The following is a 26,130-nucleotide window of genomic DNA, read 5'->3' as shown; positions in this document are numbered from 1 at the left end:
ATCATAATTTTGTTTTTTTCAGTTCAATACAAATACAGAGATCAAATGAATCAACAGACGCTGGTATGAATAAACTTGCAAGTCTTGGCATCAGCGTTTCTAGATCTGAAAGGTAAGGGAGGGTTAATATTTAATTATAAGTAATAGTGACTTAATGTGACTTAAGTGAATCATGATAGATGAAGTATGTAAATAATACTCTAATATTGAAGTAGTTGGCCTTCTAATAGTACTTAAGCTTTTTATAATTTGCTTTTTAACTACCTAACGTTTTTTTTCAGTGAAAATTCAAGTTCCAACAGTGCAATGGAAAAGTTATCAGGTAACTTAGAAACAATTAGGTACTATGTATTTGATTTAAATTACTTTTAGCAAATGTACCGAGGTATTTTTACACTATTTTAAAAGGACCTCTTTTCATTAAATATTATTATTCATTTATGTAGGTCTTGGAATTAGTGTAAGTGGGGGTCCCAGCCCAGCACCAAATAAATTTCCACGGTTGCCACCTGGAGTTTCTCTAAGTGGTGGACCATCACAAATGGACAGACCAAGTCCAGAACAAAATTTACAGCAACGACTACCGCCCGGAATCTCCATCCAAGGAATGTCTGGCGGTCAACCTCCACCTCCTGCTAGATCACCTGTACAGATGACTCAACAAATTCGAGCTCAACACGAGCAGCCCATTGTCAGACCTACTCCTGATCAGCAATTTCCACCTAGGTCCTCAACAACAGAGTCTGTACCAAGGCCATTGCCTCCAATGCAAGGTCAACAACAACCAAGACAAGCCCCGCCATTCCATCCTCAAATGAGGCCACCCATTCAAAGACCTGCTCAAGCTCAAGGGATACATCCAATGCAATCTCCAGGCGCATCTGTTCAAAGGCATGGTGGACCTCCATTAGACCAATTATCAGCTCCAAGGCCACCTTACTTAGTTCCTGCGCCACAGGTACAAACTTCCCCAAGACCAATAAATAACCTAAATTTTAGCAATAGATTACCTTTCCCTCCAACTGCCATTGACATGCAACCTAGATTGGCTAACCCACCTATGAATCCAGAAATTCAAAGACCACCTATTCAAAACCTGATCAAACCAACAAACATAAATCCACAGCTTATACCTAAAGAGGTTAAACAAAGAATTCCAGCTGCAAGTAGCCCACAAATAAATACGAACACACAGGATAAATCTCAATTAGATGATAGATTAAATGCCAATGTTCAAATTACTCAACCTACAGTTAATCAAGCTATTCTTTCAAATACTAAAACAATACCAACTCCATCCCAACTAAATGACAATGAAAACAGTAATTCAAATGAAAGACTTTCTCCGCCTGAGATTAATGCCAATACAAATAATTCAATTCCAGCGGAGTTTCAGCAAAAACAAATTGAAGTGTCAAATATTCAATCTAAAGAAAACGCGGCAAATACAAGCCAGGAAGAAGAAAAAGTTATCACTGAAAATGCTCAAGCAATAATATCTACTGAAAAACCCAATGATCCAACTAATATCAACATTAAGGAGAACATTGAAAACTCCTCAGTTAATGCTACAGATGCATCACAATCCAAAGAAACGATTGAAAATCAAAATACACAGGTAAATAATTTCTTTTTATTAGGTATTATTTTCTTTTTGAAAAGAAGTTATTATCTACACTTACAAATAGGAACAAACAATATGATGGGAAAATTTCAGGTTTTTTTAAATTTATCTTTGACGGGGAGACTTAATTTGTTTTGTTTGTCGAGCACTCAATCCACCCCCTCACCACCCGTATTTTTAGTAGCGAAGCTACTCTATAATTCACTTTGTCCGTCCGTCCGTCAGTCCGTCAGTCCGTCCGTCAGTCCGTAACGCTATGGGGGAAATGGGATTTACTCAGCTCCTATAAAAGATAGAATGCTGAAATTTTTTGACAACATTCCCATCAATAAGGAGCACAATTAAGTATAAAACATCGATGGCAGTAGAACCGCTTTTTAGCAGGTTTTAGGCTATTTTTGTATTTTTGTATTTTTCACATTTTTCTCAATATCTTCTGAATTTATGGTGCGATTTTCAAAATTTTTTCAGTTAAAGATATCTAAATTAAATTTTCAGTCCTTTAAAGAAAACAACTATGACGGTCGGACTGCCTTTAAGCAGGTTTTAGGCTATTTTTGTATTTTTCACATTTTTCTCCATATCTTTGGTGTTTATGGTCTGATTTCCAAAATTTTTTTAGTTATAGATATCAAAATTAAATTTGCTGTCCTTTTAAGAAAACAACTATGACGGTCAGACTGTCTTTCAGCAGGTTTTAGGCTATTTTTTTTATTTTTCACATTTTTCTCCATATCTTTGGTGTTTATGGTACGATTTCCAAAATTTTTTCAGGTACACATATCAAAATTAAATTTCCTGTTGTTTAAAGAAAACAACCATGACGGTCAGGCTTCCTTTTTGCAGGTTTTTGGCTATTTTTAAATTTTTCCATATCTTTGATGTATATAGTCCACTTTTCCAAATTTTTTTAAGTTAAGGATTTAAAAATTAAATTTCCTGTCGTTTTAAGAAAACAAGCATGGTGGTCAGACTGCTTTTTAGCAGGTTTTTGCAATTTTTTTATGTTTTATATATTTCCTCATATCTTTGGTGTTTTTGGTCCAATTTTAAAACTTTTTTGGGATGTCAGTATCAAAATAATTTTTCCCATTGTTATGAGCATCTTTTATGTTATTTACTTTGATTGTCATCATTATACAAAATAAAACAGGGTTTCGTGTTTATTTTCTCCAATAAATCAATTAATAAATACACTTTAATTATACTTGTACGTATTACCATCCATGATTTTATTTTTTGTGCTTCGCTACTTATGGATGTTGTCATCCTTGTTAAAATAATATAGGGGTATAGTTTTTACTGATGCCTAACCCCTAGGGGGCTACCAAGTTTCCATTATAACCTAGCCTAATTGGATCTAAACTGATAAATAAACAAGGATTACAACATCCATAAGTAAAGAAGCTCAAAAATTGTAAATAGACAACTGAAAATGATCTATAGAGTGTGTAATAAAAAACTTCAATAATAAAAATCACGAAACCTTTTAAAAATGTATATTGTATAATGGTCTTTTGAAGCATTAAGCTAATAAGAAAAACGTTAAAATCTAAAATTCGATTTAGCACCCCAAAAAATAGTAAGTCTTCAAAAAACTTGGTCAAAATATGAAGAATGCTGACTTAATTATCACTAAAAAATCCAACTGTTTATCTTGAACAGGAGTTGAGAAAATGACAAAAACTTGAAAAACTTTTAATCGATCTAGCACCCTAACCAATAAAGGTATCTTAATAAAAATTATTGGAAATGTGTAGAGTGTAAACTTGTTCAATTCCTGAAAATTTCAACTGTCTATCTTGTATAGAGATTGAAAAATTCATGAAAACTTAAAAATCTAGGAATCGATCTAGCACCCCAACCAATAAAGGCATCTAAATAAAACTTAATCGGAATATGTAAAATCTAAATTTATTCAATCCCTGAAAATTCCAGCCATTTATCTTGAACAGGAATTGAGAAAATTACAAAAACGTAAAAATCTAGGAATCGATCTAGCACCCCAATTAACAGACAGACGGACAAAACAATGTATAGATTAGATGGGCATGTCATAGGAATCTTCACTAAAAATTTCAGCTGTCTATCTTAAATAGGAGCTAAGAAAATCACGTTTCCCCCATAGCGTTACGGACGGACGGACGGACAAAGTGAATTATAGAGTAGCTTCGCTACTAACAAACGAAAACAAATACCTATTTTCTATTTTTAAAAGAAATTAGGGGTTTATATGTGCTCAACAAGGCACTTTCAGGGAAAACGTTCATTTTATTGACATATTTACATATTATATTTTTGTAGGATAATGTAACAGCCAATGATAGTTCAAAATCAAATGAGCAGACAGATGATAATCAAGCCATCGAGACAGCGCAAGGCAGTGAGATAACTAATGGTAGTGATGATGGACAGTCTGGTGAAAATAGTACAGAACAGCCAAGTGAAGGTGGGGAACAATTAAATGAATGTGATAAGCAAACAGGCGATGGCAAAGTAATGACTGGTGAAAGCGATGGACAGACAGGTACAGACGAGGAACAGACAGGCGAAGGCACAGAGCAGACAGGCGAAGGCACAGAGCAGGCAGGTGAAGGAACACAGCAGGCAGGTGAAGGCGAGGATCAAACCGGTGAAGATGGAGAACAGATGGAGGAAGGAGGAGAATATGCCGAGGGCGACTACAGTGAAGAGTATTGGGGGGAAGAAGGAGAGGATGGATATGCAGAGGGGGCTGAAGAGTGGGGTGATTATGAAGAGGATTATGGTTATGAAGGTGAGGGGTATGAAGGAGAGGAAGGTTATGAAGAAGGAGAGGGTAAGTACTTGCATTTTGTAATTAAATTAGGAATACAAAATGACTGTAAAATTACTCCATCTATTTTGAAGAATATAACAATTTTAAGTCCTAATATACTCGCATAATTATTACCTGGTGATAATGGATAGATACTTCTATAATATTTTAAATTTTAGAAGTTCAATAGGTAAGTTTAAGTTAATATACAAGTTCCTCAACAAATGACCATTTTCTGTTCTTTAATGTGTTAAATTTCCCATCTTGGTTAAATCACTTTTTATTTTATTTTAATTTTTTCAGTAGGTATTTCTTTTGCCGAAATGATGTTGATAATCAAATAGGTATTTTAACATTTTAAATCTTTTAACTGTTTTATATTTTAGTTGATCAAAACACACAGGGAAGTGAAATTCCCCCCTCCGAGGGCGAAAGTACCCAGGACCAAGTTACATCTGACTCTATGGCTGTTGAGAAAGATACTCCTACTGATAATGATGAATCAAATACCACGCCTCCTAATACAACTGAAAACTCCAAAACAGATCAAGCAGTTACAAATACAAATGAAAATATAAAAACCTCAGAAAAGACAAACATTAATAATGTAAATAAAACTCCTGTTAAAAGTGGCGAAGTCAGGAATTTTCAAATGTTAAGCCAGCAAAGCCAAGGTGATGTTAGCCAGGATAGTATGGATGTATTGTCTGTCGACGAAAGCATGGATACCTCAACCCCTCCTCCAACCGAGACACATTCACAACCTGCTGCTAAAAAAGCGTCGGCAATTCCGCCTCGTCCAGTTAGCCAGTTTATTGAGGAAGATAGTCAGGGCTCAAATGCATCACATTTTAATCTTCCACCAGGTTTGCATTTCATTATCTGATCTACGCCTAACATTTCAAGCGCAGCGACTCTATAACTAGTGAACGTCCGTCTAAAAATACAGCAAAAATATGAGTAAAAAGCTATTTAATCCTATGAGGAAGTATTTAATTTTATCTTAGCTTATTCTTTCCCTTGACTAATACTAAGCTTTTCTGAAAATTGTGTAGTAATCTTTGGGGACAAAATGACACAAATATTTTAACTTAAAAAAAAAAAATATTTTTTAACTTAGCTGTAAAATTTCATTATTTAATAACTTATTTTTTCCTAGGTATTAGTATATCTTCGAGTTTGAATGAAGCCTCAAATTCATCAACAGATGGATATTTGAAATCCAACTCTCCTGCCCTACCTCCAGGAAATTTGAAATATCAACAGTTTTGAAAGCAAAGATTTCTATGCTTAGTGCTTCCTATTTTATAAAGAAGTTATATTTTTTTAGTCTGTAGATTAAGATTTTTTTATAAATACTGAACCGATTGAGTTATGCTTATAAGAGAAGCGTCACAAATGTCGCGGGATGGTTTTAGGCTATTTTTCTGCCAGTCGCTGGTATGTTTTTTAGTAGTATTTAAGTCGCAGAGAGTCTCTACATCGGATACATTAAGGTCCATGTTTTTTTTATTCAAAAGAATCGTCTAATTGTCAAGAAACTTGAATTACTTACCATTTAGTTCGATAGAAGTAAGGCTACAAACTATTCACATTTTGTTGATATCTTTTTAATAAAAAGGAATAAGCATATCTCCTTTCAAGAAGCCATCAACCCGTCCATCCGTTGATGAGGATGCTATGAGCAGTATTAGTCAGGTAAATGTATACATAATATTTATTATACTTATTTAGTAGTGCGTTACCTTGCAACAACGGCATTTTTTAGCCAAAAATGTCCTCTAAAAGAATGTTGGTGGTTTCTCTCAAAGTGAATGTTGAACACTGAAACAGTTTTTCTTTTGGTATGACAAATTTTGTTGTTATATTAGGTTGGAGAAGGTCTGCAGGGGTCAGGCAATAAATCTATGTAGGAAAGCACCAGAATATCTATTTAATTTTAAGCCTATGTCTATTTTCATCTTTTCAGGATCGAGTGAGTGATGTTTCTGACAGAGTAAGATCTCCAAGTATTGATAAGAATCCAAGAATTGGATCAGAAACAAATTGCGTTATTTGTTACATGAGGTAATATATTATGAAATACTCTTTATGTTTATTTATATAAACTAAAATCATTATGCACAGAATTTTAAATAGTAGATACCTAGAAATTTTTATAAAGAATTAGTTTACAATTTCATTAATTTTCATTTCAGGGGTGTATATTCTACATGGGATCCCCTGCTCAGGGGGGGGGGGGGATTAAAAATAAGTGGTTGGAGGGAAAAAAAATGAAAAAATTAAGAAAACTGAAAACATTTTTTCCATTTCCCTCCTACTTGGTGAAAAAAACTTTTAAAAATGTGTGGTAGGAGGGATAAAATAAATAAATCATAGAGTTCTTTAAATATTTTTCCATTTTCCCCCTACTTGTTGAGAAAAAACTAGGGGGGGAAGAAAAATAAAAAATTTTGTAGCAGGGGAAAAAAAATAAATCTTGTGCAGAATATACACCCCTGTTTCATTTACCTAAGTTTGGAAGTAAACACATATATCAAAGTACAGAAATCTAAACACATTTCTTTAATAAGCCAAACAAACAGACGTACTACGTAAGTAATAGAGAAGATGCTTATTATAGATATTGTAATTCTCAAAAAATTAATAAATATCTCATAATAACGTTAGGTAGTTATCTAATAACTTTGCTAAAAAAACTAATTTGAATTCTGATATAAGATGTGCGGACCGAAAGCCACGACTGTTAAGCTGCCTTCATTCCGCCTGTCTGGAATGCTTCCAGGGCAAGTTGACTGAGGCGAGGCGGGAGGAATCACAACAGGCGGATGAAATAACAATTGATGGCGATTCTGGACCCTTTGTACCTGAGGTTTCATTTTTTAATTACTTAATACATAAAGTTAAAATGATATTATATCAATTCTGATTATTTTTAAACAACTCAACTGTTTCGACCTTAGCTTCGAGAGGGAAGAAAAAAACATTAATTCCATTTGAGATTTAGAACCATCTCAAAACTTTATATAAGAAATGAAATAGCATTAGACCATTTCCTAATCTATTTATTTAAAAATATGTCACAAAAATGGGAATTCAGTGGTTAGCAAGATCTTAATTTGTATAATAGTTTATATTATAGGTGACTTGTCCTGTTTGTAAGAGTTCTACATCAGAATCTGAGGCTATACCAAATTATTTCACAGAGGAAACTGACCAGGATATTGGTCAAGATGAAGAAATACAGGTATGCATTTATTTTTTTTCTCAAGAAGGTTAAAATATAGGAAGCTTTTAAACAGAAATTAAATGTTAAAATGTACTTATTTTAAATTCAATGTAGATTGTAGAAATTTAGAAAATATTATATCATGTATTCGTATTATCACAAAAAAATGGATGAAGTCATGGAATTTTGTTTTCACTATTTCGGCGGTTTCTCTTATAGTGCATTATTATAGTGAAGCCCCCCCCCCCCCTCTCCTCTTCCCCATTTTTTATTTGAGAGTGCAGGGGGAAAACAGTCTATATCCACTCAGAGACATTATAAATCTTCCCTCAAAAGTTCAACGAGTATTTTCCGAGATCTTTAGCTTCAGACAAAAAAACTCATAACTCTATAGAATAGGTTAATTATTAATACTAATATTAGATGTGTGGTGGATGTGAAGAGAACCAGGCTAATGCCCGGTGTGTTGACTGTGAGGATTATTTGTGTGTGGCCTGTGTCCGGGCACATCAGAAGGTTAAAATAACCAAAAACCATCAAATAATTCAGGTATACCTATTTATTTTCATTTTGCCTTGATGAGATTGCAGGTGTATATTCTCCTCAAGATTCATTTTTCCCCCTTGCTTCAAAATATTTCATTTCCACCCCCCAACCTCTATTTTTTCTCTAAAAAAGGGAAGGAAAATTGGAAAATGTTTCCAGTACTCCTTATTTTATTCATTTTTTTACACCTCCCACATATTTTTCTAGTTTTTTTAATCAAGGGAGGCTTATTAGTGCTCAATTGGCACTTTGTGTTAATGAATCTAGTGATAAATGTAGCTATATCATGTGTTTGACATTATTAATGAAGATATCATTTACACAAAAGTACTAAAATTAGTTATTTTACAGGGGTGTATATTCTGCACAAGATTTATTTTTTTTCCCCTGCTACAAATTTTTTTATTTTTTTTCCCCCCTAGATTTTTCTTAAAAAGTAGGGGGGGAAATAGAAAAATATTTAAAGAACTCTATATTTTATTTATTTTATCCCTCCTACCACACATTTTTTTAGTTTTTTTAACCAAGGAGGGGGGCGAAATGGAAAAAATGTTTTCAGTTTTCTTAATTTTTACATTTTTTTTCCCTCCAACCACTTATTTTTTATTTTTTTTCCCCCCCCCTGAGCCGGCGATCCCATGCAGAATATACACCCCTGTTATTTTATGTTTTATGCGGAACTAATTCTCTCTTTAATGGAGTTTTATAATCTTGAAAAACATACCTAAACATTGAATAATGAACAAATATATAATTCAGATTACATCTCGGAACACTGGATCTCAAAATTACAAAATGTGCCAGCTACATCCCAACGAAAGGAAACTTATCTTATCAAACAATTTTTATGATTTTGCCTTTCTCTTTTTTTAATAAACACAATTAAAATATTTCCAATTAATTTTTGGTAAAAATAGATTAGGTATCTAGTGTTAGCGTGGGTTAGGGCTGGGTGCCAACACCATTCTTCAATTTTAAAATTGGAAGGCCTGCCTTCCCCTTTTTTTCACCTACCCTAGAAATACACCTCCTGGAAAAACTCCAGATGCTGAAAATTAAATATTATCAATTCAAACTATTAAAAATTTCATTCAAGAATTTTATTATTACATTCATGGAAAAATAATTAAAATGTAAGAAAAGATTTGTAAACTGTTTAGATTATCATTATATTGCGAATCGTGTGATCAACTTAATTGTAGAGATTGTCAACTATCTGAAAAGCACAGAAACTGTAAATACAGGTGAATATTTTTTTCTGCAGATTTAACAATTTAATATCTGTATCATTAAATGTTATCACACATCTTTTATCTTAAATATTGTTAGGGCAGTTGGTTAAATGTGGCCTCTCTCTCTGTTATTACAGTGCCATTAAAAAACATAATTGTCTTAATTTCAGGGGGTGTATAATATATTCTGCACAAGATTCATTTTTTCCTCGGCAGCAAAATGTTTTATTTTTCCCCCTCCTAGTTTTTTCCAGCAAAGAAGGGGAAAAAATGGAAACTTTTTTTCGGACTTCTTTATTGTATTCATATTATCCCCCCTCCCACATATTCCTTTAGTTTTTTTTCACCAAGGAGGGGAGGAAAATGGAAAAAAATGTTTCCTGTTTTCTTAATTTTTACATTTTTACCTCCCCCCCCCCCCCGCCAAACACATTTTTTAAATTTTTTTTAACCCCCCCCCCCCCCTCCTTTTAGAAGAGTCAAATTTGCAGAATATACACCCATGCTAATTTTGTTAAAAAAATAATCTTTTTTAATTTCAGTTATAGTCACCAGGTCGCGCCACAGATCAAAGATGATATTAGTCAAAAATCTTCCGATATTAAGTAAGTTCAAAATTTAAATAGATATATATATATATATATATACTATTGTTTTTACATTTTGTACAAATCTAAGATTTAGTGATTCATCATGACTATATTTTATAAAGACAGCAAACTGACATATTCAAAAAATGATAAGTAACATTGATTTTAGAATGAAGAAAAGCCATATAGAAGAAAGTGTGGGCATTTTAAGTACAAAGGTAATCTTTATTGATTCATACTTTTTAAATTTTTATTTTTTTTCTCTTTGGTTAGAAGATGATAACATGTTACCAGTGATAAATTTGGAGCTGCTTGATTTTGTTGTGGCTTCTTAAAAGGGTTTTAATATTTTAAAAATTAAACATTAAGTTTAATTAAGGTATAAAAAATCTTTATTTTCTATAGTTATTTTTTTAGCTACCTCCGAAGCCGCGCTTCCAGAAGCGGCTCCGGCTTCACAACAGTGCATGTCATAAACTGTTGTTTCTTTAATCTAATTTTTGAATTATAACATTTCCTTATTACTTAGATATCAGAAGTGAACATAAAGGAAAGAAGTTTACTTACTCAGCTCAAAGATGTTAAAGATTTTATTGTTAATAAGGTAAATGAATAGGGAGGGAGGGAACATTGGGCTATTTATTACACTAGTCCCCAAAGTATTATAATAATGTTTTCTTGTTCGTTGGCTTAACATCCTTGGTCACTTTTGTTAAATTTTGATTGGTCTGTTCATTATGTTCAGTGTCTAAACGTTTCAACAACTTAGTATGTACTGAAGGGGTAATTTTGTCTATCATCAATATATCGGCCATTATCTTATCCCTATAGATCCATAAAAAAAATGATCAAATGAAAATTAATAACATTTTTTCTTAATTAGATTGAGGATAGATACAGAGAACTTTCTGCAGAAGTAACCAAACGAACTAGGGACAAAAGAAAAACTTTGGAGAACAGAAAAAATAATTTAGGTAAATCTATGAGAGATGAATTCTTTGTCAAATATACTAATGAATACTACAACCCTATTTTCTTAAATATAGTACATCCTCATCTATACTTTCAGATCGTTCTTTATGGCAAATGGAGCATGCCTTGGCTTTTACGGAGCACTTGGTGAACGGGTCAGTAGAAGATACAAAATTGTTGCTGAGTAAGAGAATGGTGTCTAGGCAACTGAGAAAACTAAAACGAGTTAACCAGGCATAACTTACAAACTTGTTTAACAGTTAAATTTTTTTTGAGAAAAAAATATATAGAATTGGTATTTTTCAGGGATCTAAAGGGATAAGACTATGGCTGATAAATTGATGTACATTCCCCAATAATAATACAAAAAATACTCATTCTGTAGATTACAAATATTGGTTGAAACGTTTAGACACCTAACTGAATGTACTAACTATTCAAAAGTCTCTAAGGTTATTGACCCAACAAATAAGAAAACGTTCAGGGACTAGTGTAACATAAAGAAGTGGCTCACCTTTGCGGTATAACAGGCTTGATCACTCTGAAACAATCATCCAATTAGATCCAGTCATGCATCATCAATAAACATAAATCTGACAACATTGCATTAACGACATATTAATCTTGGCAGCTGCTGATTCTTCTTATATTGGCAGCTGGCTATAGTCTTGATAAATCTAAGCTCTTGCAGCTTATTGTCTTCATTAGATACATTATAAGGGTCATCATCTCGTCCATTAAGATCTTCTTCTTCTTAGTCTAAAAGTAGGAAGAATATAGATCTGCGTAATAAACATTCCAATGTCTTCTCCCTCGCTGGGTATTTTCCCTTTCTTTTCCTAGGTACTTCTCTAACAAGTTTGTAATATTGTTAAATGAAAGGCTGTGAATATGTCCGCACCTGAAATGGAGTTCAAACTAGATCTATACTTTCAGGAATTTTTGTGTTACATTTTTAGCAACTTTCTTTTTTGTAAAAAAGATTTTATTCATTCTAGGATCCCCCCCCCCCTTTTTACCCACCCCTCTTCAGTTACATGAAGAAAAAAAAACAAGATATACCCCTACCTGACTTCCAAAGGTGTCGTGATTTTTTGTAGAGTTGATTGTTAGGATAGCTAGGCCTGATCCATAACAATTTTAAAAAATACTCTTGTTTAACCGTAAGAATCTTTTAAAAAATGATATCCTCTTAATTGTTAAAAAAACATTTATTAAGCAAAAGTTAACTTGAAAACAATTAGAATTTCATCCATCATCAATTACGTAGGAATCAACTTTTTAAAACATATTTTTGGTTTAATTCATGTTAAATGATAGCAATAACCATTTTTAAAACTTCTAGTACCAACAGCTACCGTCTAGAACCGTTTGATAGCGTTTTGGAGTGGCAAAGAGTATTATGTGTAGATAGGTTTCGTGACTAATTTGCGTTATAGATTGCCAAAAAATGGCTAAACGGCTGAGCCGCCAACCGTTAGCCGTTACTTTTCCAACGTTTTTTTTTTCGATTTAGAGAAAATAGACCTACCAAGGATTACTCATACAAAATTTCAGATGGAAATTCGAATTCTAAGTGCCATTTGCTCACTGAATACGAAATGATTGCATTACCCCCCCCCCCCCCCCCCCTCCTTTATATAAGAAATATAACACCATTTTGTCTGCAGCATTTCCACGGACCAAATCTGCACAGTAACATTGATAGTGTTCTGAAAATGATATGTAGTGATATAAAGGTAATTAATGATTAATATATGAGAATAATAGCTGAATCTTTATTTATTGTTCAAGGACAGTTATGTCCAAAAGCAACGCAGCAATGACAAGCAAACAACTAATAAATAGTGAAAAGTAGACTTAAAAAATCAAAACATAGACAAGTTTTTTTAAACAAAAATCAATCGCGCGTTTAAAACATTGCTCTAAATTTCCTTCAGAGAAACGGTAATTTAGTTATAGAGTAGCTGCGCTCCTAAAAAAAGTTCAATAGAGCATAATATGATATATTTATTTAGGTTAGTGCCATACCCATAGTACCCCCCAAGCCACCCTCTCCACCTCCCCCTAAACCCGCTCCAGTACCTCAACAACCCATCATCAAAAATATTGCTGCTCCAGGAAAGATTCTATATTAATCATTTGTTTATATTTTTGACATTTTACCCTTCAGATATTCTGGTTCATGTATCACCGTCTAGTTTGTGACATCCTTATATAAAAATAACAGGATGTCTGTCTTTCAGTTTGTGTTTGAATATGTCTGTAGCTTAATATATTACTGTACCGATATGGTTGTCCTTATAGTGAAGCTTCTTGTACAGGGAAGATTTTAATTTATTTTGAGGAAAGTATCAAAACCCTCACAAGAGAAATCGCTTCACTCCGATGGTTATATATAACATTAAAAAATATAAGAAAATAAATAAAAGGCTTCTTAAGATTTACATTGAATCCTTTGTAACAGTACAAAATTCTGCCATGAGTCCGAGAATAGTGCATCCGCCAGTCACGCCCACCCGCAGCCCTGCCATGAACGTACGTGGGGGCGCAGTTACACCCACACGAGGCGGACATGTCCGCCAACTGGCGACTCCGACTAAATCCCCCATGCGCGTCATGCCCTCTGGAAATGCGCGAGTTTTGAGTCCAGCCGGACGGGGCGGTAATATGGCTCCCAGAGGTGGTATGATTGTAGGTGCGAGGGGTGTGATTTCAAACAGGAGAAGCCCAATGGTTCGTGGTGGTATGACACCTCAAATCCGTGGCATGCCTGCTTCCCGCAGGGGTAGAGGAAGGCCAGCTGTAGTGATGGGAACCGGAGCTCCACTGATAAAGACCCAGGGTGGTATGGGAGTTTCTGGGGTTAGGAATGTTCAAATGCCAAGCAGGGGAATGAGAGGTCGGGCCACGTTGATTCAACCAGGAAGAGTAGCACCAGGTACATGAATAGATGGTCATTTCGTTCATCTAGTAGGGGGAGAGGGGATCGTTATTTAAGCCAGCTACAAGTTTCACTTTATTTCAGTACATGATTATATGGTGTATGATCCAAATAATATCCATTTATACAAAAGTTATTTTTTAAAAGTAACTTAACTCATTAAATCTTTTTTTATGTATAAAATTGTAAAATTTATTATCAGTTCATCTGACTGTCAGCTACACTGTGACTGTTCAGGTATGATGGGTAGGGGCGCAGCACGGGGCCAAGTACGTGGTGGTATGATTGGACAAGTGAGACATCCATCACCTGTTATGCAGCCTATTAGAAGAGGAAGGGGAGCTATGAATAAGGTACAAAATACACAGCTACCTATACAAAATTTAATTTTTTCTCTCAAATTTACAGTAAAACAAGGATGACAACATCCATAAAAGCGAAACTCTGATAAGGTAGGACAAACAAACATTAATACTTGTAGATTGTCATAACTGAATAATCAGAATACATATGTATAATTTCGAAACAGAGGTGGATGGGGGAAATGTAACACGACATATCAGCAATTTTAGTTTGGGTGCTACTCCTTTAGTTTTAGAGATAATTGGGTAAAATATTTTTGGCTGTGTCAAGTTTCAAAGCTTCGCTTATATGGATATTGTCATCCTTGTAATGTAAAAGTTGTAAGAAACATTTAAACATTTTTACTGCTTTACAGGTTCCAATAAAGACTCAGAATAGTGGGATGGTGGTTAATCAATATGCAACTCAGAACCAAATGTATACTAACGCAGCGTTAGGTTAGTAAATTCATGTTTTATATTTTAGTGGATAAGTTGGTCCTCAGACAAAAGCACGAGTGACAAACGTCGAAGTTGACACTTAACTTTACTTATTTAAACCATCTTAAAGGTTTTTTTAAATGCCTAACTCCTGCGGAGGACTTATTTGTATATTCATATTTTAACCCAACCTAACCTGTATAGAAATACTCAATTAACTTAATATTTTGGACACATCTGAGTTTGTCCAATCCGACGTTTGTCCTGGAACCTTTAAGAAGTAACTTGTCAAATTCTTTGATACAATTGCTTTAGAATTATACCAAATGAAATAATCTAAATAACATACCTAGCTATTTTTAGAAAGTAGCTGCGCAAATTTGAATATCCTTAGAACAAAGTAACAGGATGCTTGTCTGTCTGTATGTACCTAAGGATCTTGCTAACCGCCGAACCGATATGGTTCTCCTTTATAGTGTAGCTTCTCATAGGTCCTTGGAATGTTTATTGCTATAGCTTATCATAGTTCCTGGGAAGGTTTATTGCTATAGCTTTTCATAGGTCCTGGAAAGGTTAATTGTTATTTTGGAGGAGGGTACCACCACCCTCCCAAGAGAAATCTCAAAAAAAACATAACTAACCCCATCTAGCGGAATTTTTTTTTTTTTGGGGGGGGGGACTGCTCATCTTAACATACAGTATGACCCTCGAAAAAGTATTTTTAAGCATCTGCAGCCCTTATTTCTCAATGAATTATTAAAAAATGCATATGTCCTTGTTCTCTATAGTATTCCACGTAAGTAGATATAAAAATATTTTTTTTACCTCCATTAACACCAGAGATTTTTTTGAGCTAAAGTTTTGAAAAAGTGACTGAGAAAAAGAATTTTTTTTGTTTCTCTTATTTTTTGGATGGTTATATTATGTTTTTTCTGGCAACTGAATAATGAGACACAAAGAAAAACAAGTTAACTAAATATTTCTTTTTTATTCCACCAAAAAATAAAAATTTTTAATGGCAAAAAATACTACTGAATGAATTGATTATTTGCAAATTTTAGGTTATTTATTAACCCTTATTTATAGAAAAGGATTAATTATGACAGTTGCTCCGCCTACTTTTCTGACATCTCAATTATTTGATAGGGGGTAAATTAAGCTTTTTAGACTAAAAAATCATTATGTTTTATTTTTATTTTCTTTATAACTTTTTTGTTATTAAAGTTAGGATTGTGAAACAAAAACAATTTTCCTGCTATATTCATAGAGATTTATTTGTTTTTTTAATCTTAAACAATTTTGCCTAATAAGTAAGTTTTTCAAAATATCATTAAACTTAAAGACTCAAAAAATATGTGTAAAAAAATGCTTTTTACTCAAAAACTAAATTTTTTATTTCATTTTTGTATAAAGTTTCTGCTAGTAACAAAAATAAAAGGATTTCTAGCTTAATTTTGCTAAAAAAGTCGTTTCATGTTAAAAGTTACTTTTTCCTCAGTCACTTTTTCAAAACTTTAGCACTAAAAATCTCCGGTGTTAATGGAGGTAAAAAAAAATATTTTTATATCTACTTACGTGGAATACTATGGAGAACAAGGACATATGCATTTTTTAATAATTCATTGAGAAATAAGGGCTGCAGATGCTTAAAAATACTTTTTCGAGGGTCATACTGTAGATTGAATAGAAAACAGTTTACATGCCATAGAGGCCTCTAGGGGGCGTAGCCGCCAATATTATATATGGTTACTAATCTTTTATCATTCTCACATTCAGGATTGGCTCCTGCGCAGCCGCCAAGCCCGCAGCCCAAACAGCGGCCAAAGATGCGAGGAATGCCAATTCAAAGTAATATGAGAACGAACAATATGAATAGTCCTATGTCTAGTCAAAATATCAATCAGGTATTTAAACAGTTTGCTGTATTTGTAATCAAGTTCCACGAAAGTCAGACAGTTTCCGTGGGTAGTATACTTACTAAAAACTAAAAGCTCCAGTTTTATTGGCCCCAAAAATACATAAATTTTCAGTATGGTTTAAAACCGGGTTTTAATCAGCGGAAACTAATCGAATTCTGCGCTTTGATGAAAAAGATTAATAAAAAATAAAGATTTTTCTGACAAAATAATGGCGTAGGACGCTATTCTATAATTTGTTATTTAGGGTCCAATCATGGTGCAATCTCGTCCCCGCCAACCAGCTCCTGTCAACATAAATATGCCACAGAACAATAGTATGGGCTCAAATAACAGGGAACTTTACATTTATATCCTTAAAGTTATTATTATTAGTATTGGTCATGTTCTTATTATGCCGTTTTTTAATATTAGGTGCAATCAAGAGTTGTACGTACATTCATATTCTATGATTAGGAATTTAGGATATAAGGGGGGGGGGGCACATCTGACACTTTTGCGTAAACAGGGATTATGGGCTTTGTCTTAGGAGTTATAGGATAGGTTATTTGGGAAAAAAGTTTAGTTTTTGGGTGTATTTTCCTTATATTTAAAAAAAATTTTGATAGGTCTCCAGGTTCAGGTGCTGCAGGCTGGAAGGTCACTTCTGGACAGGTATAAATGAAAAAAAAATTTTGTTTGAAGAGTTAGAGATCAACTTATTAAACCAAATATGCATCTTTTGGGATGTTATGAGCATATATGAAGAAAAAATAAAAATCAGCCTCCAGGTTCAGGTCCTACAGGCCTCCAGGTGAATTCTGGACAGGTAAAAACTGAAAATTTTAAATTTTATAGTTAGAACAAAACTTATTTTACAAAAGTTGCTACTTTATGGATTGTATGAACTAATTTGAAGAAAAATTTGAAATCGGGCTCCAGGTACAGGTACTGCAGGCCTCCAGGTAAATTCTGGACAGGTAAAAACTGAATTTTTTTACTTTTGAAGTTAGAACAAAACTTATTTAACAAAAGTTGCTACTTTATGGATGGTATGAACTAATTTGAAGAAAAATTTGAAATCGGGCTCCAGGTTCAGGTACTGCAGGCTTCCAGGTAAATTCTGGACAGGTAAAAATTGAAAAATTTTAATTTTATACTTAGAACAAAACTTATTTTACAAAAGTTGCTACTTTATGTATGGTATGAACTAATTTGAAGAAAAATTTGAAATCGGGCTCCAGGTTCAGGTACTGCAGGCCTCCAGGTGGATCCTGGACAGGTAAAAACTAAAAATTTTCACTTTTAAAGTTAGAGCATAACTTATTTAACAAAAGTTGCTACTTTATGGATAGTATTAACCAATTTGAAGAAAAATTTGAAATCGGGCTCCAGGTTCAGGTACTGCAGGCCTCCAGGTAAATTCTGGACAGGTAAAAACTGAAATTTTTTACTATTGAAATTAGAACAAAACTTATTTAACAAAAGTTGCTTCTTTATGGATGGTATTAACCAATTTGAAGAAAAATTTGAAATCGGGCTTCAGGTACAGGTACTGCAGGCCTCCAGGTAAATTCTGGACAGGTAAAAACTGAAATTTTTACTATTGAAGTTAGAACAAAACTTATTGAACAAAAGTTGCTACTTTTTGGATTGTATTAACCAATTTGAAGAAAAATTTGAAATCGGGCTCCAGGCACAGGTATTGCAGGCCTCCAGGTAAATTCTGGACAGGTAAAAACTGAAATTTTTTACTATTGAAGTTAGAACAAAACTTATTTAACAAAAGTTGATTCTTTATGGATGGTAGGAACTAATTTGAAGAAAATCAACGGTAGATGGGGCCATTTCTTTCAGATCTTATTCAACAAAAGTTTCTTCTTTATGGATGGTATTAACATATTTGAAATCGGGCTCCAGGTTCAGGTCCTGCAGGCCTCCAGGTAGATCCAGGACAGGTAAAAATTGAAATTTTTTACTTTATAAGTTAGAACAAAACTTATTTAACAAAAGTTGATTCTTTATGGATGGTAGGAACTAATTTGAAGAATATCAACGGTAGATGGTGCCATTTCTTTCAGATCTTATTCAACAAAGGTAACCAATAACTATTTACATAAAGTAAAAAATTTCTAAGAAGATAAAACAAATATAAATTATCCATACCCAGGTAAGAAAACAAGTTGTGGAAGGATGTTACTGAAAAAGATTAAATAAAAATAATTGGAAATTAAGAGAACAGAAGACTAACGTAAGGATTGAAGAAAAAAAAAGTAGAATGTTTACAGATAATTCAACTATTTATTGTGATAGCAATTAAGTAATGGACAGTCAGACACAGAAGGTGAGCTACACAATTGATAAATATTATTTTGTATATCAGCCAAATTTCAGATACACTTAGAAATTATTACATTTCCTGACAATTTGTATTTGATGGAAAATATTAAAACATTCTAAATTATCTTAAAGAAGAGAGTTAAAAAAGTGTATTCCAAACTAAAATCTTTATATCAAATATGTTAATACCTGGAGGCCTGCAGTACCTGTACCTGGAGGCCGATTTCAAATTTTTCTTCAAATTAGTTAATACCATCCAAAAAGAAGCAACTTTTGTTCAATAAGTTTTGTTCTAACTTCAATAGTAAAAAATTTCAGTTTTTACCTGTCCAGAATTTACCTGGAGGCCTTCAGTACCTGTACCTGGAGCCGGATTTCAAATTTTTCTTCAAATTGGTTAATACTATCCATAAAGTAGCAACTTTTGTTAAATAAGTTATGCTCTAACTTTAAAAGTGAAAATTTTTAGTTTTTACCTGTCCAGGATTTACCTGGAGGCCTGCAGTACCTGAACCTGGAGCCCGATTTCAAATTTTTCTTCAAATTAGTTCATACCATACATAAAGTAGCAACTTTTGTAAAATAAGTTTTGTTCTAACTATAAAATTAAAATTTTTCAACTTTTACCTGTCCAGAATTTACCTGGAAGCCTGCAGTACCTGAACCTGGAGCCCGATTGCAAATTTTTCTTCAAATTAGTTCATACAATCCATAAAGTAGCAACTTTTGTTCAATAAGTTTTGTTCTAACTTCAAAAGTAAAAAATTTCAGTTTTTACCTGTCCAGAATTTACCTGGAGGCCTGCAGTACCTGTACCTGGAGCCCGATTTCAAATTTTTCTTCAAATTAGTTCATACAATCCATAAAGTAGTAACTTTTGTTAAATAAGTTTTGTTCTAACTTCAAAAGTAAAAAATTTCAGTTTTTACCTGTCCAGAATTCACCTGGAGGCCTGCAAGACCTGAACCTGGAGGCTGATTTTTATTTTTTCTTCATATATGCTCATAACATCCCAAAAGATGCATATTTGGTTTAATAAGTTGATCTCTAACTCTTCAAACAAATTTTTTTTTTCATTTATACCTGTCCAGAAGTGACCTTCCAGCCTGCAGCACCTGAACCTGGAGACCTATCAAAATTTTTTTTAAATATAAGGAAAATACACCCAAAAACTAAACTTTTATCCCAAATAACCTATCCTATAACTCCTAAGACAAAGCCCATAATCCCTGTTTACGCAAAAGTGTCAGATGTGCCCCCCCCCCCTTGTTGTTTATATTTAATGTCAGACTCAGAACATTAATAAAAATCACAGTTTCTAAAAGTTTTTATAAAAAGCATGCATGTTCTCTTTAGGGTTGGGCCGGATACTTTTTTGGCCGGATACCGGATATCCGGCTGATTTCAAACGCCGGATATAGCCGGATATTCGGCAAATATCCGGTTATCCGGCCAAATTACCGGATATCCGGCCGGATAACCGGCCAAATTACCTGATATTAAGGTAGCAAAATAATTTTTTTTTCAGAAATCTTATATAAATTTACATAAAGTTAAACTTATTCAGAAAAATGTTCTTCTAGCTTCAATAATAAGAAAATTATAGCCATTTAAAATTTTAAAAAGCAGAGATTTTTGGTGTAAAGTATAAAAAATTATAGATCCGGATATCCGGCCGGATAGTTTCAATATCCGGTATCCGGCCGGATATTGAAAATGACCGGATATCCGGCCGGATATCCGGCCACACCGGATATACGGCCCAACTCTAGTTCTCTTACTCACCTATCAATTCTAGAGTTAAATCAAGCTCTGAAGGGAACTTAGACTATATTTTAAACGAACAACGAAATGTTTATTAAGTTCTGCTAATCGTTTGTTTCAAAACTTCGGATTTTTAGTTTTTCATGATTGGGTTGCTCTAACTAACTTTTCCAACAATGATTTTACTCCTAACTTCTCAAGATTCCTGAGATATAAGGATATAATGTATATAACAAAAACAGTATGAACTCATCTGGGAGTAGCAGCGTGTCCCTTTCTTCCTGGCATACTCCAACCCAGGCAGCTGATAGACCGGTCTCTCCACCAAGGGCAAAGGTAAAAGAAATAGCAATGACCCCAAGAAGTAGAAATGTGATTTTTAGACATGAGGTTTTATCCCTCTTATTGTTTAATTGACCCTCCTTTTCTAATGTTTTTTTGTGAGAATCTCTATCCTTTCCATTTCTCATCAAATTAAATTTCTTTGTCGAAATTATTAGAAAATAAGTTCCTGATGTTCTATATGAGTTGTGCAGGAAACGAAAATGATCTTTTTTCTACATTTCAAACAGTTAAAATTTTCTATGACAATAAAATATTTAAAATTTTAGGACAACAATTTCAAAATCATGTTGCCAAAAATGGGAGGTAACAATTCAGTTGTCGACATAATGGGCAACTCAATCATTCAACCTAGTGCACCCACCAACAATCTATCCAACCCGCCAAACCTAACTATTCCTTCCGCCAACATCCAGCAATCTTCGAGTCCCGCCGTGTCGGTGAATCCAGCTCCTATGCCTGTGCACCACATGACCATGCCAGCAATGCAACGTGGACCACAGGGGGTGGGAGGAGGTGTGAAGAAAGAGAAAGCTCCTGAGATAATTGCCATTGATATCGACGATGATGATGACGAACCAGAGATGAAAAAGGTAAACAAATTGATGGCTTGGGGTATGGTCGGACCTCCACGTGGTCCAAGCCGGGAACATCCATCCGGATGGCTAACCGACCAGGAGGCCAGAGGAGACAAAACTGTAATGTACAGGGCAACCTGGAACCTGCAGCCGTCTTTTTTGGCAACGGAGGGGGAGATCAGTAGCCGAGTTCTCTCTCTCCTTAAAAACATGTAGGCCAGACACTGTTAGTGCAAACGCACGAGCAGTAGGCAGTGTACTATCGGTACAGAACGCCCTAGAAGAAGAAGAAGAAGTAAACAAATTGATATGTTAACAATGATGAATTAGTTTATAAGTAGCGCAACAATAACAACATTAATAGGTAAAGAAGGTCGATGAAGGTCAGATTTGTCCTATAATTTTTTAAAATCTGTCAATGAAGTTGAAAGCTTCAGTCCTTAATGTTAACAAACTTAAAAGCCGTTCTAGTTTTCTTTTTTTTTTAACAACGCAGCTAGGTAGGCAATATTTTTGTCTTATAATGTCGTTTCTCCAATTTTAGTTTCCACATTCTTCCTTTATTTCAATTAATTCAAATTTTTATTTTTTGCTGAGCTACAAAGGTATGTATAATTTAAAATCAACTGCATTTGTTTGATTTTAGCCTACAATGTTGAGTAGTCGTGGAAGTGTGGCAAGTAACAGCAGTAGTGGAGGTGGTAGTGCAGTTGGAATGGATCCACTTGCCATAGGCACATTTCATATTTATATTTCTATCATAAAAATGTCAATTCAAAGACATTCTAAATAACGAACTAAGCATATAACAAGCGGCTTAAAACTAGAAGCTGTAAACGGCTGGAACTTTCAGAGATGTCTTTGTTCACCAAATAAATACTTGCATTTGAAATATCACGGTATATTTAATTTATGTATTTTAGACCTCATCAAAGCATTTGATCCGATTTTAAGCGTTAATTCGAAATCTTATTAGTTGAAGTTGAAATATGATTTGTAAGTAGGTCGACCTAACCATCCTTCCCCATCTATATCCAAGACAGAGTTCACCCCCATAGTTGACCCGTTGGCAGCAGACCCTCTCGCCACAAGTACAATCACACTGGAACCTATAAAAAAATCTAAGGTAAATTAGTTTAATATATGTGAAATATCCAATTCAGGAATTGGTTTGTTTTTTAGTTGATACAAAAGTTTTTAAAACAGTCAAATTGGCCATTTGTTGAAATTCATACATCAATTGCAAATTATTACAAATGGTCCATAAAAACCTACATGCCTCTTTGTCTGTATTTCTGCGAAGCTTTCATTCAAAAATATTAGTTCACCTAGAAAAATTTTAATTTTTAGGGCTCAGCAGGCAACGGTCCTCCAATGGTCGCTATAAATGGTGGTAACCTGGATCTGAAACCTGACAATGTGAAGCTGGAAAAACAGCAGCAACAGCAAGCCGGTAGAATTGAACCATTGAAGGTAGGAGCTATTGGGTGCTTTTACACAAAGTACATTGTTGAGGACTGAAACCGACCTCTTATTTAAAAAAATAAAACAAGGGGGGGTAGTTTTTCGTTTGTTTATTACTTCAGGTTAAGTTAATTTATATCGGTTCATTGTAAAAAAAAAAACTAGCCTACCCCGACCTCCTCCCCCCCCCCCCCCTTACTTTCAATTTATTTAAAAATAAGGGGTGATTTTGTCAGTGCTCAACAAGCACTTTGTGTGAAAGTACCAGTTACTGATTTCTTTAGTTTCTTCTTTTGTTCTGTCCTTCTTTTCTAGTTTAATCTCGTAGATTTTTATCTCAATTTTTCACGTAACTTTTTAGTTTTTTTTCTTATAAATATTTTCACTGTGTTTGTTTTTTGTTTTGTTTATAATGCATGATTTTTTGTTTATGTTGTATCAAAATATGATTGTTTTAATATTGATTAACCCTTACGAGCTTCTCCCTTTAAAAATTACTAAAAACAAAGATAAGTACCATTAGCTTTGTTTATTAGGATGCCCTTGTTATCAAGAGAAAAATATATCCAGAAGACACTCATAACCATAAGAAATCTAAACCTGATCATACCATTGAAATTCAATGTTCAATGGATGACATTGAAAGCTTTGATGATGATATTGACAGCTCAAGAGGTGAATTAGACGAACTTGATAAGATATTAGAAGAGTTTCTTTATGATGACCCTATTGAATCTCTAACTGCAGAACAAAAAGCTTTTGCTATTATTAATGAAATTCTTAATGAGAAAAGTAGTAATTCTCAACATAAAGCTACTAAACCACATGAAGAATTAAACGTTTCTGGAAATTTAACAGCCATTAATGTTAGAGATACTACAGAAAAATCAGGAATAGATGAAAATGAAGTATCTACTACGAAACTACTGAATCATACAGCGGGCAAACATATGAATATTAATGAAATAGCTCCAAATAATTTCAATATTTTTAGTGATAACAAAGAACTTGCCAAAATAAGTGTTAAAGATTTTAACAAAAGAACTGTCTGCTTGACGTCACAGCAGAAAAAGTTGTTAGTAGCAAAACGACGGTTGATAAAAAATCGAAAATATGCAGAAAAATCACGAATCTTTTTAGATATTGACATTCAGAATAGAAAAGAAATTTTAAGCAATATCAATCGCAGAAATAGTATATTGGAAAAGACAATTGAAAATTACAAAGAAAATATGAAAAACCTACAAGAAATAATATATCAAATAAAGAAATACTTCTACTAATAGGGAACTAACTACTAATTAGGGATACAGGAAAAGACAATGCACTATAAATTAATCTTTTCATCTCTGCTTTTTGTGTATGAAATTCTTTCTTTGATAGCCTGCAAATATTGTTAACAAGAAATAAAGATTGATTCAGGCTCCATTGTCGATTTCCTTCCTGACTTTGTATTTGTCTTATTTGTTTGTAATGGGTATAAAAATAAAAGAATTATATTGAAGATAAATAGATTAATGGGTAAATTTTAAAAATTCCAATCAGAGATTCATTGTCTTTTATGATTCCTTATGAAAATTTACATGTGTGTACTATAGTGGGTTTATTTTATATAGAAGACTTTAACAATCTCTGGCGACTGAGCTGTATCTTTCAATTTTACAATTTTTTTTTATTCACGGGATTGGTTCATTAACTTACCTTCCTTCAACCTTTAATTTTTTCAATTTAGTTCTTTTTTCTTAATTTTCTATCAATCAAATCGTCTATAACCTTGTTACAATGGTCCTTAGATATCATCTCTGTACACTTTTCATGTTCATGGATGCACTTTTTGGACCAAGAGTATATATTCTGACTTTCTGATGACTTGGAGTCTTTAAGACCTTGCTCCAGGACAGATACGAAGTCTACATTTGATTTTAGAAGTAGGGCAGTTACTTTAATTTATAGGTACTTTCCATAAAACACCTATTTGAGCACTGATTTTTACATAAATTTTAGTAGCTGACCTCTTTAAGTACTTATGGACTGAATTTTATTGGTATAACTAGCTGTATTGTTTTATTAAAATTTAAATCTAAGATTTTATTTTCACAAATAATGTCTTTTTCAGATAAAGCTGTCAGCTTTACCTGGATCTGTGAGCAATACCTCTGTCAGCCAGCAGCGCCAGCCTCAGCAGCTGGATAGACCAGGACAGGATCAGGGAGAGTGGTGTGCTGTCTGCCATGATGGAGGTGATACACTCTACTGTTGTGATAGGTAATGATTTTGATTTCTTTTCTTTTTTAAAAGACAAGTATTAGGTAGGTATACAATTAGTCTGTTTATTAATGCTTATTGTCGAATTTAGTGAAGTCTATTATGATTAAAATTGGGGTTGGCAATCTGCCCAATTTTTGGGATTACAAAATTCCGCCCAAAAAAAGCGGATTAATCTGTGGATTGCGGAGGAGGTGGAGGGTGAATTCGATTACCTAATATTTTTTAGATTTAAAAAAAAGGTGAAAAAAAATCAAAATGGGTTGATTTTTTGGGGGGGTTAATATTTTTTCTAGAGGCGATTTGTCTTGGGAGGGTGGTGGTACCCTCCCCTAAAAAAGTTATAAACGTTCCCAGGACCTATGAGAAGCTATCCTGTAAAGGAGAACCATATCGGTTCTACGGTCAGCGAGATCCTTTGGTACAAGTATACAGATAGACAAACAGACATCCTGTTACTTTATTATAAGGATTTATATCACTCACATTCCTTTGAAATATATAGGTATTTTTAATACAATAAAGTGATTTAATCTTTCATAATACTTGTATTTAGATGTCCTAAAGTGTACCATTTGTACTGTTACATCCCATCCATGGACTCTGAACCTGCAGATGATTGGACCTGTCTTATGTGCGAGAATAAAGAGGGCATTTTCAAGGTATCTTCCTTTTTTTTTATTTTTCTTGTGTAAAAGTCAATCTAGAATCTTTTGTACAACTTGATCTTTCCAAGGATTTTTTTTTGTCTCAAATTATTGTAAAT

General features: G+C 33.6%; 1 protein-coding gene across 4 annotated transcripts in view; it reads left to right on the top strand.

Moving 5' to 3' along the window:
• bon (tripartite motif-containing protein bonus) overlaps positions 1-26,130 on the top strand; it is a 41,933-nt gene that overhangs the window by 1,166 nt on the left and 14,637 nt on the right. For 3 of the 4 annotated variants that reach the window (XM_080169256.1, XM_080169255.1, XM_080169254.1), the window contains exons 2-34: positions 23-112; positions 282-322; positions 447-1,618; positions 3,929-4,442; positions 4,808-5,287; positions 5,581-5,670; positions 6,046-6,119; positions 6,391-6,488; positions 7,143-7,293; positions 7,564-7,668; positions 8,074-8,199; positions 8,956-9,017; positions 9,357-9,440; positions 9,971-10,033; positions 10,188-10,236; positions 10,548-10,622; positions 10,902-10,992; positions 11,088-11,224; positions 11,873-11,926; positions 12,661-12,729; positions 13,009-13,111; positions 13,458-13,931; positions 14,172-14,287; positions 14,653-14,734; positions 16,493-16,620; positions 16,880-16,968; positions 20,958-21,051; positions 21,327-21,650; positions 22,282-22,369; positions 22,640-22,761; positions 22,986-23,108; positions 25,216-25,364; positions 25,921-26,026. In XM_080169256.1, coding sequence (XP_080025382.1) covers positions 23-112; positions 282-322; positions 447-1,618; positions 3,929-4,442; positions 4,808-5,287; positions 5,581-5,670; positions 6,046-6,119; positions 6,391-6,488; positions 7,143-7,293; positions 7,564-7,668; positions 8,074-8,199; positions 8,956-9,017; positions 9,357-9,440; positions 9,971-10,033; positions 10,188-10,236; positions 10,548-10,622; positions 10,902-10,992; positions 11,088-11,224; positions 11,873-11,926; positions 12,661-12,729; positions 13,009-13,111; positions 13,458-13,931; positions 14,172-14,287; positions 14,653-14,734; positions 16,493-16,620; positions 16,880-16,968; positions 20,958-21,051; positions 21,327-21,650; positions 22,282-22,369; positions 22,640-22,761; positions 22,986-23,108; positions 25,216-25,364; positions 25,921-26,026 — 5,623 coding nt within the window. Of the gene's footprint in view, positions 1-22; positions 113-281; positions 323-446; positions 1,619-3,928; positions 4,443-4,807; positions 5,288-5,580; positions 5,671-6,045; positions 6,120-6,390; positions 6,489-7,142; positions 7,294-7,563; positions 7,669-8,073; positions 8,200-8,955; positions 9,018-9,356; positions 9,441-9,970; positions 10,034-10,187; positions 10,237-10,547; positions 10,623-10,901; positions 10,993-11,087; positions 11,225-11,872; positions 11,927-12,660; positions 12,730-13,008; positions 13,112-13,457; positions 13,932-14,171; positions 14,288-14,652; positions 14,735-16,492; positions 16,621-16,879; positions 16,969-20,957; positions 21,052-21,326; positions 21,651-22,281; positions 22,370-22,639; positions 22,762-22,985; positions 23,109-23,635; positions 25,365-25,920; positions 26,027-26,130 lie in introns of those variants that run through there. The other variant, XM_080169257.1, reaches the window with a different exon arrangement.

The sequence above is a fragment of the Acartia tonsa genome, chromosome 8, assembly GCF_053477335.1.
Source record: "Acartia tonsa isolate MP-2025a chromosome 8, ASM5347733v1, whole genome shotgun sequence".
NCBI classification, from domain to species: Eukaryota; Metazoa; Arthropoda; class Copepoda; order Calanoida; family Acartiidae; genus Acartia; species Acartia tonsa.
Note: the sequence above shows the minus strand (reverse complement) of the source record. Positions and strands in the feature narration are given on the sequence as shown.